The sequence below is a fragment of the Dipteris shenzhenensis genome, chromosome 28, assembly GCF_047967505.1.
Source record: "Dipteris shenzhenensis isolate YYH24624 ecotype China chromosome 28, Dip_SZ_1.0, whole genome shotgun sequence".
NCBI lineage: Eukaryota > Viridiplantae > Streptophyta > Polypodiopsida > Gleicheniales > Dipteridaceae > Dipteris > Dipteris shenzhenensis.
In genome coordinates, this window is record NC_141623.1 from 10,889,367 (window position 1) to 10,910,049 (window position 20,683).

Consider the following 20,683-nt stretch of genomic DNA (forward strand, 5'->3'; position numbering starts at 1 on the left):
ATAATAATATATTGATGCCCTGTTGCAAAATATATTGATATTGAATTTTACTCAACCACGCTGATTCAGGACAATCAAATAACTTGTGTTTGAGTTGAACCAGCCAACGGTTGCATGATGTCCCAACCACCTGGCTGGTTTAGGACAATAACAATATATTACCATTCTGTTGCAAAATATGTTGATGTTAATTTTTGTTCAACCACACTTATTCAGCACTATCATATAGCTGGTGTTTGAGCTCAGCCATGGTTGCATGATGTTTTAACCACTGGGATGGTTTAGGGGACAATCACATCAACAAGTCGAAAAGCCTGGCTTAAGAAATGAAACAAGTAAACTGGCCCAAATCTCAATCATAAACAACCATCGGGCTGGTTTAGGCACCATAGACCTATGTTATATCAAGCATTTCTATGATGTGCTCGTCAAATACCTTGCATCCCGTCTAATTTTTACAAATGTCCTTTCTATTTAGAGAAATTATCATACTTTCATGCCAAAACATCATCACTCTAGCAATGACTTTCGCACTTAAGCTGTCTCTCATTTTCTTGCATTCTGTTGAAGCCACATATTTTTCATATCAGGATGATCATGCATTGCCTCTGCTCGATGTTCAGCCGCCCATTGGAGCCATGCTAGTCCTTTTAATTGCCAACATCTTTGACATTGTGAGCCCAAGCCATTTCTCCTTTGTTTCAAGGGACACCAACATGGCTAATGCTAGCTTCTTTGCAGCTAGTTGATCTAAGATGTGCACCCCTTTCACTTTTTATAGGCCATTTCTGAAGTTAGAGAGCATCGCCTCTTGGGTGTGCATCTCCGGGGGTGTTGGCAGGGTTGTTACTCTACAAACTTTAGGGTGCAAGCTGATAAAGATTATGAAGACTCAAGACTAGTATTCACCTGAATGGCCTCATGTTGCTACCTTGAATGCTCCCACCAATCATGACACCATAGCTCCTGTTGGTCATTTCGATGGCAATGATTGAAGACATGCATTTGCAACTACTTCCTCTTGCTGCTCCGCAAGGAGTATTCTTTCTTCTTATTGTTTCTCCCTTTGCAAATGTTGCAAAAATATCTTCTGTTGCTGTTTCAATACCATGCCATTACTTTTCTTGACTTGCAATCAAATCCTTCTACCTTGACCAAGCTTTTTAGCTTTCCTGTCTCGCATCCTCTGTCTGCTTCTCTTGCAAGCCATGGCGAGATCTGCATGCTGCCATTGGCGCCATGGCCATGATCAGTCCAAAATAGACCCATAGAATGCTAGCTTGTGATGCAAGCAAAGAATAGAAGACAACTTACCTGAAAGCTCGGGGGGATCACCTATCATATGTAACCCTATCACGTGAGTTCAACAGAAGGATATTTTTTATTTCTAAAATTTACAAAAATAAATATACATAAGGGACTATTTAAAATAGTTTTGGAAAAAATTTACAGATTTGTATAAAAAAGGGGTACATTTTATTAATGGAAAATTTACACAGATAAGGGATCTTAAATATAGGCCTTGAACGCACGTGATATAGAGGGTTTATACATATTGAACCCCCCGAGCCTAAAAGAAGACAATGCCAAACCAAAGTCTGCACAAGGTCATGTCTAGGTGTGTGCGGGTTGCAAGGCAGGGCCAGGTTGCAAGTACTTAATATCCAAGATTCGACAGGTGGGAGGTGTAAAAAGTAAAAATTCATGAGACTAGCAAAATTTTCAGCCATCGGGTTTCCCCCCTCCGACGATACATGTCACCAGAATTGGATATCCCAAACAAGTGCAATGTGGCCTAAAATGCTTCAAAAAACAAGGAGGCCAAAGGGCACGCTATTGGGTTTAATGCTATTTATTATGAAATGAAATGAAATTTAGCATGCTTATGAGCCATTTAGCAAGCAAGTGCATTAAAAAATAAACAATTCAAAATTGTAAATAGTGTTGGATTTATTAAAAGATATTTGCACATGCACAAATTGCACATTTTCAACTTCTTCCATTTTAATGTGAATCTACATACCAATATCAACAATTATCAATGTCTCAAGACCACCATGGAGTATTTCCACTAGTTTGAATTCCAAATTTTCAATCCGTTTTGGTTTTCAACGTCAAATCAAAAAAAATTTATGGAGCGTGCCCTCAAATGGGTATGCATCACTGTAGCACAACATTGGAGGCCCATTAACCCATACCTAATGTTCTCATTTAGGTGACCTTGGGTTGGAGGAGAAGCTTACATAGTGTACTTTTGAATGATTACTTGGTTGCACGTATATACATAACAAAATTTTGATGTTTTTTGAATAAATTTATATTTCCTATATTCTTTAAGATGCATGCTTCACATGCAACATAGCACTTGTAATGCTTTAATAGTCTCATTCCAAATCATTATTCCATAATTTTTGGTCTCATGTTCAATTTTGGAATGTATACTATAACTGGAAGACAAATATTGCAGAATTCCAATGAGCAATGCATAAGTTATGGGTCATGCAAGATACCTATATCTAAAAAATTCCCTAAACCTCACCAAAAAAGGCTACACTCAAGCAAACAATGACCCTTCATATAGTTGCACATCCGCATTATTTATGGTAGGATTTCTTAGTATAATAACCAAGTTATCCAGTGCTTTCCAAAGATGTGCTCTCAATTTTCTCAAGTTAGGGTTACCTTCCAAATTAGTGGTACAGTAACACAAGTCCTTCCAATAATTCCATTACATGTTTAATCGATTCCTGACATGATTCAACAAAAGCCTTCGTGCTTTTGAATGACCCATGGATACTTTACTCAGAAGACTCCCTAATTTTCTTAAGAGTTGTGCATCTTTGCATAGCTTCATGTTTCCTCCTTGTAGTCCTATGCTCAAAAGAAGAGCATCAAGATTTTCAATACATGTTTCTGCTCTCTCTTTCGGTGTCATGTTCCATACATATACAATGTGCAAGTAAATCATCTTGTCAATGAGCTGCATCTTAGCATGCACACACAAAACTGCACTCTAAGTAATGGGATCTTAAAAATTGGATCCCATTTTTCATCGAATTTATCTCTATTGGGTGCAGCGTATCTCATCACTCCATGGTTCCAGTACATCCATTTCTTAGCATCATTATCTATCATATCACTCATCACAAGTTTAGCATTAGCATTATTTCCCCCTTTCCCTCTACACTTCCCATTACTCGCATCCTTGGTCACTCGAACTCATTGTGAATGTATGCAAAAAAGGCATGGGTATAATGCATTGGCACTCAATTCCACTCCAAACATGCACTTCAACATTTTAAGATCTTTTAACTTGAAGCAACTCTCATTTGATTTGGGCATCTATTAGGAATTGGGGATTTACTTAACACCCATTTCAAGCACGAGTGTGTCTCTTTCAGAAGTTCAAATGCAATGAGCCACCAAATGTGACTTCCTGACTGAACACTAAAACCCTCTTCAACTTCCTTATTTTTTGCATGTTCAAGGGCTTTTTTCATCAATGTAATAGCCACCCTCTCCAACTTGTGGTCCTTGACAACATCACACTGATCCAACTTGACAGCCCTTCCACAATCTGAAAAAAGCACAAATTTCTACTACAAAAAAAGATCAATAAATTCCAAATCAAGTATCTAGCATCAATTCCAACTCAAATAAATTGCAACTCAATAAATTCCAACTCAAATTTATACTACTAAAAGGATGATCATTTCCTCTATCTAGCAGTGTTCATTCAAAATCGAGGTTTAATTTCTTGAAGGGAAAAAAAATCAAATTTATACTACTAAAAGAGATCATAAATAAATTACAACTCAAGTAAAACATGAGAAAGGTCACTTACCCTGTGCTTTCATAATGTAATACTCAACCATAGCATCTTGGACCTTGAGTACATCCAAAAAAACATTGTTCATCTTTGTGTAATACAAGGTGCTTGGTGTATACTCTGCCCCCTTGCTAGCTTTTCCACCTTTATCTATGGTGCCTTGGCCTTTCATCTCATTTGTGCCTTCCAACATCATGCTCTTTGAAATGTGTAAAAATAAATCTAGCATATCTTGTACAACAACACAAAGCAACTATAGATGTGCTTGGTAGACGTGCAAAATAGCGGGCGCGTCTATAGGCATTGCTTTAGTAGAGGAATTACGGGCGTGTCTAAAAGCGCATTTAACAACTCGTCTATTTGCGTGTGTATTAACACGTGTATTTGCACGTGTAAACTATGAAAATACGAGCCCGTCTAACATCGCGTTTATTAGCGTGTCTATTTGCGCATGTATTAGCGCGTTTATTTGCGTGTTTACACTGAGACTTAGATGCGCATTTAGACGCGTAGATAGACACAAACCAGAGAATACAGAAAGTAAGATTTTGGTGTACATCATTCCTTTCCAAACATTGCCCATGATTACCAAAGCACATAATTTTTTGCAAGCCCACATATACAAGAATTAAGTGAGATGAGGAGAATGAGACAATATGTAAAATAGTTTTGCCAATATCAATTATGGGGCTACGGTTCAATCTCATCCTCAATGAGATCAACCCTTGCCAAACTATCTACTTCAAAATCCAAACAAGTGTTTAGATCTACAAATACGTTCAACCCACTACTACTTGTGCCACTCATATGCTCATCGAAATCAGCATCTCGAATGGTAGACTCGTCCTCATGGGTAATGGCCTGAATATCTGTATCTCCTATCTCATGATCCTCCTCCTCTCTCGTATCACGGTCATCATCACGTCCATGGCCATGATCATCCTCCATACGCTCCATATTAGTAAATGTACTATACATCACTTTGGAACGTGGCATAATAGGTATGACATGCCACCATATATTATTATCCACCATTGGTTGATAGACAACCTAATTCAAACACAAATACAATCATGTTAATTTTCTTGCATCAAATATTTAAAAGCGAGTATTTTTATATGTGTGCACAGTACCTGTTCACATTGTTGCGGTAGTACTAGTGTGTCCTTCCTACTTTGCCAAAACTTTGTGGAGTCAATAGTAACAAAGCCACTTGCATGGCGTTTGATTGTTGCATTAGGGCTCTTTCCACCACGTCCTTAAACCACTTTACATCCAAAACATACACAAAGAAGCGTCGAAAGTCAAGCATAATAATATCTTGGATTATGCCACAATAATCATCCATGGCTCCATTGGCTCCCTCAAAGCTAGCAATGACGCCGCAATCTTGTTTGTTTCTCTTATCATCAATCCGTTGTGTTCGAAAATGCTTGCCCTCACACGAGATCCGTGGTGTGTACGAAAGAGGGCCCTTTCTTCTTGTCTTCTTGCCTTTGCATCCTCGTATCTTGTCACCCATATTTTCATCACATCACTATTAAGCATGCAAAAGAGCTTGATACTATTATGCAGCTCCGTGTCTATTACTTTGTTGTCTCCTTTCCCTTGAGGCACAATAGAGGTCATCCTTAGGTCTTCATCATCTCTCCATAGTCGTGGGAGAGAGCTATCTACATCAACAAGAAACTCAAAAATATATACAAGTGACTCTTGTACCAACCAACCCTCGGCCATGCTACCTTCAGGTCTTGAATTTTGTCTCACGAAGCCCTTCAAGGTCTTCATGAAGTGCTCGAGGAAGAACAACCATCGTGCATGTATAGTACCGCATATAGCAATCTCATCCACTAAATGCACTATAAGATGTAGTTGGCTTGTGAGAATAGAACGTGGAAATGTCTCCTCCACTAAACAAACCACCTCCACTGACTATAAGATGTAGTTGGCTTGTGAGAATAGAACGTGGAAATGTCTCCTCCACTAAACAAACCACCTCCACTGACATAACTCGAGCATTCTCAAGCGTGGTGGGATCTATTTCCTTTGAGCTCACATACCTAGAAATAAAAAAGTACAGCATATTAGCAATATGCATTCAAACTTGCATGAAGCATTGATACGCATCATATTTTGTATCATGTAAAGTACCTCACAAGCTCGCCCATCTTGCAAATACAATCTTTCACATCCGTCGATGCACTACGTGAAATGCTAGTAGGTAGTATGAACTGAATCCACGAGGAGGTGGTTGATTAGTTGCTTATAACTATTCACTCGCAAATTTGAAAGAAAAAAGATATTATGCACATAAAATACTTACTTTGAGCATCTTGTGCCATTCATGAGATTTCAAGCCATATAATTGCTCTACACCTCTTTTCTTGCTCTTTGTAAAGGCTCCCTTCAAACACCTCATGCATCCAGTGGGAGTACGAATTGTAGTAATAGCGCGCTTCACCGTCGCCATCTCTAGCTTTGATAACATCCTGCACGGTGCACGAGGTAAAAAAACACGCCCATTTGGTCTCTCTTGAGGCCAAGCTTCATGCATCCTCCTTGTGGTACGTAGATCCTCCCTTATGCCTACGGAATCTCGTGTCCCATTCAAATGCTCCCAAATGGTAGATGCCACATTCTTGAAGATATGCATGGGATCAAGCAGGTGATTGATCTTGAGGTGGGACCAATATGGTAAACGATAAAAGATGGAGTATCTAAACAAAATAAAGTGTTAGTGGGCAATCTTTACTTCTAGCCAATATACCACACAATAGTTACAAACCCTTACCGGCTCATGCCAAGTGGTGGAGGAGTCGTGGAACCGTCCCAAATTCTCATCCAATCAAAGGCTCCAAATAAACATCAGGGTTTTTGACTTTATGCTTCTCTGGAATTAGAAGGAACAGCATAACATGTCCTTTCTTAATAGCCATAGAGGGTGGAAGATTGTAATTCACTAATATCACTGGCCATACATTGTAAGACATGCTTTTGAGACCAAATGGGTTCACACCATCCATACCCAATCCAAGTCTCAAGCTCCTAGGTTCTTCCTTGAATCTTGGCCATGTGTCTTCAATATGCTTCCATGCAGGAGAGTCCGCGGGAGTTCTCCACTTGCCATTGGTTGATCGATGGGAGGAATGCCATGACATGAGCTCTACAATAGATTTGCACTTGAACATATGTTGGATGCAAGGAATGTCGCAGAACCTTACGAGGCACGTCCAAAGTTTTGAGATCTGCTCTATATCTTGCCTCTCCACAAGTAGGACACTCTCTTGCATCCTTATGTAGTCCACGAAACAAAACGCAATCGTTGACACATGCATGGATGTGCTTGTAATCTAATCCCCCAAGAGAGGTCACATGTTTCCTTGCCATATCTCTTGAGGTCGGTAATTTATTCTCCCTTGGAAGCATTTTACACAATAGCTTGCACGTGAAGACCATAAATGAGGAAAAGCATTTGAGTAATTGACCCACTAGCATAATTCACCATGTTTGCAAAATAGACTTTAAAGCTTACTTGAGTAATGCATTCAAACTTGCATTGCTTCATCCATAGATGGTTTGCAAGTTTAGTAACTCAAGGGAGGCACGTAGAACAGAGAATGTGCACCCCTCAAACAGTGGAGTCGATGCTGCAGTAAAAAGATCATCCTGCTCCATGCTATCATCCCTCCCTTGATGGACATATAAATCCCGCACCATATCATCAAACACCTCCTCCTCCACGGCTTCATGAGGTAATGGCGAAGGTCTACTATCACCATCACTCCATGCATCCGTAACGGTCCCTCCTGAAGATCCCACCTCATATCATCGACGCTTTGCCTCCTCACGGCGAGCATAGGGCAACATATGCGGGTGTGGCACTGCATCTTGTATCAAATTAAAACGGGATCATATCTCAAACATATGAACACCCATAGGTATCTCAATCAACCTTAACTTACAAACCCTTACCCTGTTTACGGTCACATCCCATTCTCCATACTTTGAGATGTGATTGAGTGTAATGTTGGGTGCACGATACATGTTTTCTCGACATCGATCACACAGACATTTTTTTTTTTGCTCCAACCACATTTTGCGATGGTGGATACGGAGGGATTCATCCTCACTGGAGCTACTTGTAGAAGATGAAGATATCCTACAAACAAACAACCCACCAAATTTGCTCTTTTTCAAATGTTTAATTTTAAACTCTGTGGTGTGTCTAAAGGCGCGTCTAAAAGCGCGTATAAAAGTGCATCTAAAACCGCATCTACTCTATGTATTTAGACGCACCTATAGACGTGCTATTAGACGCAACTATAGATGTGGCTTTTAAACCTGCTTTTAGTGCACTCACTTTGCTTTTCTTCACATTACTTATACTTCGCGTGGCTTGCTTGCTTCCTTATTAGCAGATCCACATACTTCTACGCTTAAGAGGAAGGCTCCCATACTTACTTCCAAGTTTACACTTAAGAGGAAGGCACCCACACTTACTTCCAAGCTTAAAGGAGAGGAGGACGAACAAGGAGGAGAAGCAACTTTGAAAAAGAAGAAGAACCTTCCATACCTCTATCCAAGGTAAGTCTTTTTGCAGTTGATCTTTTTTGGAAGTTTACTCTCTTTAGATTTGTATTTCTCATATCCAAAAAATACATGATTTGGGTATCAGTGTCACGTTTGTGTGTCAAGCGCAATGTCCTTTTCTACTTTTTAGAAAAGTCCGTCTGTCGGGGCGCATCTATAGCGTGTCTCAGAGCGCGTCTAAAACCGCATCTATAGGCGCGTCTAAACGCGCATCTAGCTTATTTGTAGACATAGACGAACGCATCTATAGACGCACTGTTATACACAAAAATAGACGCGCTAATCAAACGCGTCTACAGACGTGCTCTGACAGTAATCCTCTCTTCTCTTCCCCTTTCTTCTCAGCTCATCAGTAATAGATTTTTTTTCTTTTTTCCAGTTCAACATGTGGCCAGGAAGTGCTTCCAGCTCACCTGATCCCCGAGATTCTATTTGAAGGGACTTATATAACCTTTTAGGGCACCCTCCTAGTCCTGCGGAGTTATACGGGTATATGACGAGTACTTTAAACACCCCCCAGGAGTCGGCACTACAAATTCCAAACCACCCCACACCAGCTGAGATCACCCAAGCGGAGTCAGCACAGCCCAGCTGGCTACACAGCGTAGGCCCATCTCCCATGCGGTCTTATGCCCCTTTCCCCATGCCGTCTTATGCCCCTTCCCCCATCTCGTCAGGAGGTCCTTCTATCTCGCAGAGCCGTCGACGTACTCCTGTGTAGTCGAGACACTCAGTTCTCTAGCTACGAGTGGTCAGCGTAGTCTCGTACAGTCTCCAGCTACGAGTGGCCAGCGTACGAGCTCGACACGACATGGTAGCAGGCGTAGTAGCAGGGAGAGCGGTGCGAGATGCATGGCACAGTGCTTTGGGAGGGGTGGCGGTGGGGACGATGATGATTCAAATGATTTAGACGTGCCTCCGGGTGATGGTACGATATTCTATGACATCACTCAAATAGAAGGCATCTTGATGGATGCGCAGGGGAAGGACATCATGGCCTTCATGCACTCTGTAATTGCTAACAATTACAAAGATTGCTTTATCCACTTCAAAGACCAGCCAAAGAGGTTGGCTGATGAGAGCTCGCTGCTATTTGCTCTAGGTATCCTAACCCCCCTAATCGCTAGTTCACAAATAAATGGGCCGTCAAAGATTTTTACGATACTTGGCAATAAAAGATCTTCGCTTAAGAGGCAGGCACTAGCGGAGCTTGCCAGGCTTGAGGGAGGTCAACCACCAAGGGGCCCACCCCACACCGCTCACAAGCGTGAGTGGAAGAAAGCAATAAAGTTAGTGAAAGAGGACCCTAGTCTGTAACACGTGGAGGCACGAAGGATCCAAATGGAGGAATATGGAAGCGCGCATTTTGAAGCAGGGGGTGTTGAATCATGGGAGGCCTAATTTGTAAGTATCGATCTCAAATTATATTTCTTATGTAGTTTATTAGGAGGTTGTTTCTTGGTACTAATCCCTTCGCAAAGTGTATCGCCTTGCAGCTTGAGATCGTGGGCAAATACCCTACTCCTGTGGAGACAGCCTACCACTGCCACCATCGCAGAGGAGATACATGGAGGGACTTCTATGATGACGGGTTGATTACTGAGGACCAGTATACCCGGGCTACTGGAGCGGCCCCCGAGGTATTTGAAAGTAATTAAATAATGCCAAAATTATAAGTAAAGATTTGATTTTTCATACATTGATATATGTTGTCCCTTGTTTACAGGCCCGTGCACAAGACGACGAAGACGAGGAAGGAGGCGCAGAAGGGAGTGTAGAAGGGAGCGTGGAAGGCAGCGAGGATTAGTTATAGAAGTAGTGCTAGCTACTCTTTTTTGTACTCAAAGCCACTGGCTTGGCTTCGTGCCTCTTGTATATACACTCCTCTTATTTTTTGTACTTAAAGCCACATGACATGGCTTAGCTTCCTTATTTTTTGTACTTGAAGCCACATGACATGGCTTAGCTTCGTGCTATATGTATATACAAGCACTTTTTGAGCTTTCAATTTTATTGCGTTTTGGAGTTGTAATGTTTTATTTGGAATTGTAATTAAAATGCGGTTGGCTGTAAGAATTGAATTACACAATGTGGATATGGGATTCTTGTAACTATATAGCATACACAACATACACAGCATTCTGTAAATTTAAAAAAATATATTATAAAGCGTGTCTATCAGTGCGTCTATAAATGCATCTATATACGCATCTATATGTTCGACAAGCGTTTATTTTTGCGTCTATAAATGCGTTTATAAGCACATCTATTTAAGCATCTACATGCGCATCTATACGTGCATGTGTCTGCTATATAGATGCGCTAGTAGACGCGGGTCTCCAAACGTGAAAATAGATGTGCAAATAGACACACCCGTAAGTTTTTTATTTAGTTCAGTAAATGCGTCTGTGTGCGCGTCTATGGGTGCTTTGTCTTGTTGTGTTGGACAACATAATTTGTTTCCTTTCTTGCATTTCTAGCATGTACTGCTCTTGGTAACAATCGGTTCTTTACACCTTGAGCACGAAGTGCATTTATAGAAACATGATATAGAGTTAAGTACCCTTGTCTACTAAAGCCAGTAACATCCCATGCATTGAAAACTTCAGTTGGGTCTACATCCCCTAAATCAAGAGGTTGCTACATTTACAAAAACATGATATATAGTTATAAAGTACTCTTGTCTACTAATGCCAGTAACATCCCATGCATGGGCAATTTCCATTGGGTCTACAATGTCCCCTAAATCAGATACAACCTCTTGCAAAATTACACATCACAATGCATGCCGATGTGGATCCCTAAGAATGGAAATGCGTTCTCTCTTCTTCACTATATTCTTTACCGCACAAAGTTTGTCAAATGTGTCTCTTCTAATAATCCCCACCATAAAGTTCCTACAAAAAGCATTGATAAGATTAGAAAAAACATACCATTAAATGATTATATGAAAAGCATCACAATTGCAAAATAGTCCAAAACAAACATACTGTGTAGCTTGCACTTAGACTTCACTTCCTTGCTCCACCATCATATGCCAAGCTCTCCATTGGTTGCATAGCCTTGATCCTATGCTTGTAACCAAGAGGGTTTCTTTTTATTTTCTCTAATCTTATAGTTAATGTAGCGAGCTACTGGTGGAGGGACCATCTCTTTCAACAATTTTGTCTTCTGATTGATTAATCTTGTAATTGTCTCTTGTGACCATTCTTTTCCATCAACATAAATTTTAATCTCAATTTCAGAACCGACAAGTTTTTTATTGAGAGTTGAACTTGTTATTTGTTATGGGGTTAGTTGTCCATAGTATCTGTAAGTTTTTTAATTTCTCCTTCCATCTTGAATAAGTGAACCTTGGAAAATTGGGCTTTGGTACTAGTATGACCAATGTGTTGGCAATAGCCAAGTAAGCCTTGAAGACCTTTTACCACATATTGAAGTAGACCTGACAAATTACAAACATAGGAGGAGAAATTGTCAAAGGATCCACTAGACAGAATCCACCAACACTCCACAGGTCAACATGCCTTGCTCCTTGTTGTCATAGTTGGTACAATTTTACTTTGTTAGCAATATTGTGGCCACCACATTGATGAGTCGTTGCATACTTAAGTGGAACTTCAATGTGTAAGGTGCTTTTTTGCTCAGAGGGGTCACTATGTATAAACCCTCTATATCACATGCGTTCAAGGCTTATTTGTAAAATCCCTTATCTGTTGATTTCACATTAAGAAATTGTATCCTTTTTCTATACAAATCTATTTATTTTTTCTAAAATCATTTAAAATACTCCCTTATGTAAGTTAAATTTTACAAATTTTACAAATTAAAAATATCCTTCCATTGAACTCACATGATAGGGTTACATATGATGAGTGACCCCCCCGAGCTTTTTTATAGCTTGTTGGTGCGATCTTGTAATGGAGACATGAGATGATTCAAAACAAGATTTGCAGGCAAAAACTCATGAGCTAATATTTGAGATTAGCAAAGGGTAGAATAGGTTCCGTGGAAGTAGTGAGGGTTTGGGATTAGAACATAACAAAGTCATGAGAAGAAATTAGATTTACGAATTGAAGAGTGATTATGGTGAGAAGAATTAGGCTTTTGGAGTTCAAAAGTGATTATGCTGACGAGATGAAGGATTTCATGGTTGGAAAAGGATTTTGGTACATAGGCATGGTTTGAGGGAAGGTTTGGAAGGGTTTTAGACCATTTTTGGTACCGGCGAGCTACATTTTTGGGGGGGAGTGGTACTCGCGAGCTACTTTTAGGAAATGGGGACCACCTTGGGGAGGGAGGGAGGGAGGGAGGGGAACCTTTTTCCAAGTAGGAGGGCCCTCCAAGTGGGAGAGGGAGGTGTAATTTCTTAGGCATATTGGGACCACCACCTCCTAGGGAGAAGCACTTTTTTGGGCTCGTGTGGGCCTTGTTAGTTCTTAATCCATTTTTCTAATCCACTCCTTATGAGTCCCTTTTCGAGTCCAAAATTCCCCAAAAGTTATCACCCATACATATATCAGTCTTGTTGCACAACTGAAACGATGTTGGGATGCTTTGCAAATAGATGATTGTGAAGCTTAAAGTCCATAGGAAGTGCGTCGTGCATCCTCTCATGATGCTCACATCACAACTTCAAGTGTGTTATCCTAGCAATATAATCACAAAGGGATTGTACCTCCTTCTATTTAACCTTATAAAACTGGTCGATTTGGCTCCATTTGGGTCCACTAGAGGCAAACCCCATGATAAATGATTTATGCAGTGTAGGGCATGAGATGTATTCTGTATGTGATGGGTATTCTGGGTACTTTCCAATTTGCATTCGGGAGGAAATAATTATGCATCCATCTTCCCTCAGCATTGGAGAGCCCTTGGAGCTTTGAGTACCCTAGCTAGGTTGACACACCCTTTTTCTATTCAATCTGTGAATACCCCCTTTATATGATACCCTTCTATATGTGAAAATTATGTAAAAAGGAGATTTTAAGAACTCCTTCTATTGAAGTCATCATCAAAACTAATCACGATCTAACTATTTTATACTAGCAAGGTTGAAAAGATATGTTGACGAAGGGTGTTTACATACCGGGCACCCCCAAGTGTGGACATGTAGCAGTGTGTGTTTGCATGGCTACCATGCATTCATTAGCGAATGGATGCACCAAAAGTAGAGCGCTCATCGTATGTCTAGCGTTCACTCCCTATCCATAACCAGCCCATCATTAAAATCATGCTTACAATAGGATTGGAACTCTCTCGACCAATGAAGAGGTTTCCTCCTTAATCAGATAGGCGATCTTAAGCTACTTGTCATAAATGCGCTCATTTCTTGTTTTTGCATGCCCTCTATGTGTGTAACCCGTCCTTACTTTCGTAAGGGTGAGCTCTAGGTAGTGTGTATCCATCCTCAACTTCTCCTAAGACACGTAGCAAGGTCAACAACATCGAATAAACGTCTATCATGTGGCAATCAACAATTACGTGGAAAGTAGTGCTATCGGGTGAAAAAGTGAAGGCAGATAGAGGGTTCTAGGTTGCATTTGCAACTAGCAATTGCATGCAAGACCGAAAATTGTCCACGGATATATATGCATATATCTAGTGTTAGGAAACTACTAGCCGACCTTGAAAGTAGATAGCTCATTGAGCCGGTGGGTTCAGGTTATCATTCGCATTTCGAGACGCAGGACGATTCCAATTTCTCACTCAAATTCGAGCAACTCGGTACCGCATGCGAGTAAACTACTAGTAAGCTTTTAAAAAAGGAATCTCACGGAGCTGACGGCTTCACGAAGAAACATCCAGCAAAGCTTCCTGAAATACCAGCGGATGGTTATTATTCGCTCAGATTTTGATTTGTAGACCACGTCGACGAAATCGTCATTCCCACTCAAAAAAGTTCCGTCACTCGTGCGGAAAGAATCCGATCCTCCAACGCGTGGCAAACCGTCATTGACCCTTCGTCATCACTGGATTGCTCCACACTCGGGGCTTTTACACGATAAATAGCCCAACTCGGGCAACGAATTCCAGCAAACTATCATCCCAAGCTTGCCTCCTCCTGCGTTTGTATAGCCCTTCTATTTCTCCGCTTTCAAAACGATGTCTTACCACAGGCACTCCGAGGTCGAGTTCGTGAACGACGCTTGCTATGAACAGCCTCGCTATGTAGAGGTGCCCCCGCCGCCTCCGATCTACGGTGTGGAGTCTTACGAACGCAATGAGCGCTGCGGCGAGCGACCTGGCATTTACCGGGAGCCACGTCCTGAGTGCGGTCAGTACATTCGCGAAGAGTCCGTGGTAAGAGTTCATTTGGGCGTTTATTTAGTAGAAACAAGGCTGCTGGTAGCGGGAGTTATCATCTCTTTGACTCTGCGATGTCTTTTGTTGGTGTTGGCAGCGCGAAGTGGAGAGGGTTAAGCTTGATCCGTACGATGCTTGTAGAGTAGAGCTTACGCGAGGTCCGGGCTATCCAGTGTACGAGGAGCGGCGCCATGAGAAGATTGTAGGAGCTCCAGGATATCCTGTCTACGAGCAGCGAGGAGGGTGGTAAATGCCTCGTAATGGCCAGCGAGGAGATTCAAAGGAGTGACGCTTAGTAAAATAAGAACGGGCACTATCCTCGTTAACGTCAACTCCTAGCTATATAAGATTGTATCGCTAACATACGAATATACGCTATCTTTTTTTTGTTCCTTGGGTTCTGCTATCGTCAAGATGAATGGATAATGCAACCGCTCTCAAATGCAAAGAGATTTGCAAACTCTATGTGTGTGTGTGAGAGAGAGAGAGAGATTCTTAAAAAAAGAAAGTGTGTGTGAGTGAGTGTGTGGCGTGAGGGAGAGAGAGAGAGAGAGCTCTGAGAAATTAACCAAAATAGAAGGGGGCCACTGGGCATGAAAATGGGTGGGAAACTTCTTTACAAAAAGTGTTACTACATTGCCTCGAAGGCAGTGCTAAAAAGAAAAGTATGTTCACGAGAGGTGTGCATAATGCACTGCTTGGTTTCCTGATGAGGCACTTCACTAGATAGAATGAATGACAATCAAAGTAATATACTAATTCGGACTCGAACTTTAAGAATATATGCGATCTTAATCGTATATGTTGGTTCACATCCCCCCCCCCCACTCTCTCTCTCTCTGTCTCTCTCTCTCATATCACTTAGTTTGCTTTCAAAAAGTCAAGTTTTACAAAATTGCATGTGCATTAAGAAGGGCTCCTTTATTTAGATCTTTTACACTTCTTTGCAAAGTGCACATGGATGCCACCTCCTAATAGCAATGCTTTTGGGTGCAAATGTTATAACTAGTGTGTTGGGCTATTAAAAGGTAGTTCTAGTATGAAGGTAAAAGATTTGTAGAATGACTTCCATAAAATGCAGTTAACTTTTTAAAAACTTTTATGTGTGCAAATTCAAAAGGAGAATCTAATTCCCCACTATAGAACTACCTTGAAGGAGGCAATGCTTACAACAGTTTTATACTTACATAGGGATTATAAAATTGAACTTTACAAAAAAGCTAAAAGTTTATGAAAGTTGGAATAAAATTCCTATGTAACATAAGGGTTTAAAAATTGAGCCTTAGAACACACAAGATGTCTAACATCTTTGAATTATAAATGCCCTAGGGTCATATATAGTAACATCAAAATTGCCTTAAATTGTTTGTTAAAATTTGAATCACGTGATCTCTAATCATAAACCTCCAACTCAAGTTAATCTGCATCCAAAAATTATTATGAATCAATATGCATCCACCAAGAGGGACTTATAAGTTATTGTCAAACATCATGAATGTTCTTTTATCACTTGAGCAATAAGAAGAAACAATGCAATCATTCATAAAAACTCATACACAAAACAATTTGTATCGAATGGGCATGAGCTCTAAGGCTGGATTCACACATGGGCAGACAAGGTAGTGTAGGCCACCCAAGGTGCAAACAACCAAAAAATACTCTATGTTTCAGGCTCCATCTTCTCTCTCACCCAATCCTATTTGCTCTCAGGTCCACCCATGTGTGAAATACCATCGTGCCCAAATGAGCTTTTCGTGAGTGGGTGGCAGTTGTGTGTCAAACCAGTCTAAGTTGTATCACACAATGCATAGTTCCCATTAATTTGAGAAATACATATATTTTCTTGGAAGACCTTGGCAATATGATAAACAATGTTGTGCACCATGCAATGAAAAATGAGCATATGTATAAAAGGGAGGTATTAAATACATGTGGTCTCCCTTGAAGGTCCAATAAGGGATCTACAATTTATACTCCATTTTCTCTTTGAGGCTAGTGAGTCTAAAACTATAAGAGAATCCATGTTGTCCCGAGTAGAGCATATGTATCTTAATAGTCTTGTCCATTCCATTATGCAAATCCTTTTGCAACAAGTCTAGCTATGCATCTTTCAATGTGACCATCTGGATTGTATGTGATCTTGCATACCCATTTGTTTATAATTGGTTCTTTCTTAGCGGTGATTCACATAACTTTCAAGTGTTGGTCTTCTATAAAGCATACATTTGCATTGCTATTTGGCATTTTGGCTTTGGAATTACATCTTCAAAAAAGATGGCTATTCTATTTGCATATTGTTGTCATGAGAGAAAAGTGGGTGCATCCAACCTGATAAGATTCAACATATGTCAAATGTGGTGGTTACACAATAAAACAAAGCAACTATAGGCGTGCTTGATAGACGTGCAAAATAGCAGGTGCGTCTATAGGCGTTGCTTGAATAGAGAAATTATGGGCACGTCTAATAGGACGTCTAGCAGCTCATCTATTTGTGTGTGTATTGACACGTCTATTTGCACGTTTACACTGAGAAAATACGGGCCCATCTAACACTACGTTTGTCAATGCGTGTATTAGCGCGTCTATTAGTGCGTCTACACTGAGAATTAGACGCATATTTAGACGCAAAATAGAGAATACAAAAAGTGAGATTTTGGTGTACATCACTGCTTTCCAAACATTGCCCATGATTACCAAAGCACATAATTTTAACAAAAACATCAATGCTTTTTTGCAAGCCCACATATACAAGAATTAAGTGAGGTGAGAAGAATGAGACAATATGTAAAATAGTTTTGCCAATATCAATGATGGGCTATGGTTCAATCTCATCCTCAAGGAGATCAACCCTTGCCAAACTATCTACTTCAAAATCCAAACAAGTGTTTAGATCTACAAATACAATATTCAACCCACTACTACTTGTGCTACTCATGTGCTCATCAAAATCAGCATCACCAATGGTAGGCTCGTCCTCACAGGTAATGGCCTCAATATCTGTATCTCCTATCTCATGATCATCCTCCTCTCTCATATCACGGTCATCATCACATCCATGGCCATGATCATCCTCCATATGCTCCATATTAGTAAATATACTATACATCACATTGGAACGTGACATAATAGGTATGACATGCCACCATCTGTTATTATCCACCATTGGTTAATAGACAACCTAATTCAAACACAAATACAATCGTGCTATTTTCTTTGCATCGAATGTATCAAATATTTAAAAGCGATTATTTTTACGTGTGCACAGTTTCTGTTCACATTGTTGTGGTAGTACTCTGGTGTCCTTCCTACTTTGCCAAAACTTTGTGGAGTCAATAGTTACAAAGCCACTTGCATGGCATTTGATTGTTGCATTAGGGCCTCTTTCCACCACATCCTTAAACCACTTTACATCCAAAACATACACAAAGAAGCGTTGAAAGTCAAGCTTAATAATATCTTGGATTATGCCACAATAATCATCCATGGCTCCATTGGCTCCCTCAAAGCTAGAAATGATGCCGCAATCTTGTGTGTTTCTCTATCATCAATCCGTTGTGTTCAAAAATGCTTGCCCTCATACATATAGCATTGAACATAGTGCACTACACCAAGAAAAAATCAATTAAATAAGCAATCTAAATTATTGAAAGCTCCTAACTTATGCATAACATTCTATATACCGACCTTGCTCATGCATCCCCTAGCATACTCCCATTCTTCCATTGTGATATGCATCCCCTCGTCTTTCTCTGCTTTCTCCATTTCATCAAGTAGCCAATGCACATGAATATCCTTTGGAAGTGCTCTTAGATACTAAGGATATGGCACACGAGATCCGTGGTGTGTATGAAAGAGGGCCCTTTCTTCTTGTCTTCTTGCCTTTGCATCCTCGTATCTTGTCACTGATCTTTTCATCACATCACTATTAAGCACGCAATAGAGGTTGATACTATTACGCAACTCTGTGTCTATTACTTTATTGCATCCTTTCCCTTGAGGCACAATAGAGGTCATCCTTAGGTCTTCATCATCTCTCCATAGTCGTGGGAGAGAGCTATTCACATCAACAAGAAACTCAGAAATATATACAAGTGACTCTTGTAACAACCAACCCTCGGCCATGCTACCTTCGGGTCTTGCATTTTGTCTCACGAAGCCCTTCAAGGTCTTCATGAAGCGCTCGAGGAAGAACAACCATCGTGCATGTATGGTACCACATATAGCAATCTCATCGACCAAATTCACTATAAGATGTAGTTGGCTTGTGAGAATAGAACGTGGAAATGTCTCCTCCAATAAACAAACCACCTCCACTGACATAACTCGACCATTCTCAAGCGTGGCGGGATCTATTTCCTTTGAGCTCACATACCTAGAAATGAAAAAGTACACCATATTAGCAATATGAACACCTTGCATGGAGCATTGATACACATTATATTTTGTATCATGTAAAGTACCTCACAAGCTCGCCCCTCTTTTAAATACAATCCTTCACATCCTTCGATGCACTACAAGAAATGCTAGTAGGTAGTATGAACTGAACCCACGAGGAGGTGGTTGATTAGTTGCTTATAATTATTCACTCACAAATTTGAAAGGAAAAAGATATTATGCACATAAAATACTTACTTGGAGAATCTTGTGCCAATCATGAGATTTCAAGCCATATAATTGCTCTACATCTCTTTTCTTGCTCTTGTAAAGGCTCCCTTCAAACACCTCATGCATCCAGTGGGAGTATGAATTGTAGTAATAGCGCACTTCACCGCCGCCATCTCTAGCTTTGATAACCTCCACGGTGCACGAGGTTAAAAAACACGCCCATTTGGTCTCTCTTGTGGCCAAGCTTCACGCATCCTCCCTGTGGTACATAGATCCTCCCTTATGCCTGTGGTGGGTTTAGGGTGCCACATCCTTTGCCTATTCATAATTAGAAGTGCAATGCTTACCTGAACACTCGCCATAGCCTGGGAAGTCATGCATCGTCCACATCAAGACTGCTTTGTAGTTGAAGTCTCGTGATGAGGGAGGCCTACTCACATCATGCAGCTTGATACCTCTCCAAAGTATCTCTAGCTCATCAATCAAAGGCTCCAAATAAACATCAGGATTTTTGAATTTATGTTTCCCTAGAGTTAGAAGGGACAGCATAACATGTCCTTTCTTAATAGCCATAGAGGGTGGAAGATTATAATTCACCAATATCACTGGCCATACACTGTAAGAGGTGCTTTTGAGACCAAATGGGTTCACACCGTCCATACCCAATCCAAGTCTCAAGCTCCTAGGTTCTTCCTTGAAGCTTGGCCATGTGTCTTCAATATGCTTCCATGCAGGAGAGTCTGCGGGAGTTCTCCACTTGCCATCGGTTGATCGACGGGAGGAATGCCATGACATGAGCTCTGTAATGGATTTGCACTTGAACATATGTTGGATGTGAGGGATTATGCGAAAATGTCGCAAAACCTTATGAGGCACATCCAAAGTTTTGAGATCTGCTCTATATCTTGCCTCTCCACAAGTAGGGCACTCTCTTGCATCCTTATGTAGTCCACAAAACAAAATGCAATCGTTGACGCATCCATGGATGCGCTTGTAATCTAATCCTCCAAGAGAGGTCACATGTTGCCTTGCCATATCTCTTGAGGTCGGTAATTGATTCTCCCTTGGAAGCATTTTACACAATAGCCTACATGTGAAAACCATAAATGAGGAAAAGCATTCGAGTAATTGACCCACTAGCATAATTCACCATGTTTGCAAAATAGACTTTAAAGCTTACTTGAGTAATGCATTCAAACTTGCATTGCTCCATCCATAGATGGTTTGCAAGTTTAGTAACTCAAGGGAGGCACATAGAACAGAGAAAGCATACCCCTCAAACAGTGGAGTCGATGCTGTGGTAAAAAAATCATCCTGCTCCATGCTATCATCCCTCCCTTCGGATTGATGGAC

At 40.6% G+C, this 20,683-nt stretch overlaps 2 protein-coding genes across 3 annotated transcripts in view; one reads left to right on the forward strand and one right to left on the reverse strand.

Moving 5' to 3' along the window:
* The window catches only part of LOC147883164 (uncharacterized), a 136,958-nt gene that overhangs the window by 73,160 nt on the left and 43,115 nt on the right, over positions 1 to 20,683 (reverse strand). The gene's annotated exons all lie outside the window — the stretch shown is intronic.
* On the forward strand, positions 14,455 to 15,113 carry LOC147883165 (uncharacterized). The gene is made up of 2 exons (XM_087399846.1): positions 14,455 to 14,722; positions 14,823 to 15,113. Exons 1-2 carry the CDS (start codon positions 14,525 to 14,527, stop codon positions 14,973 to 14,975), a joined length of 351 nt encoding a protein of 116 aa, XP_087255972.1. The 5' UTR covers positions 14,455 to 14,524; the 3' UTR covers positions 14,976 to 15,113.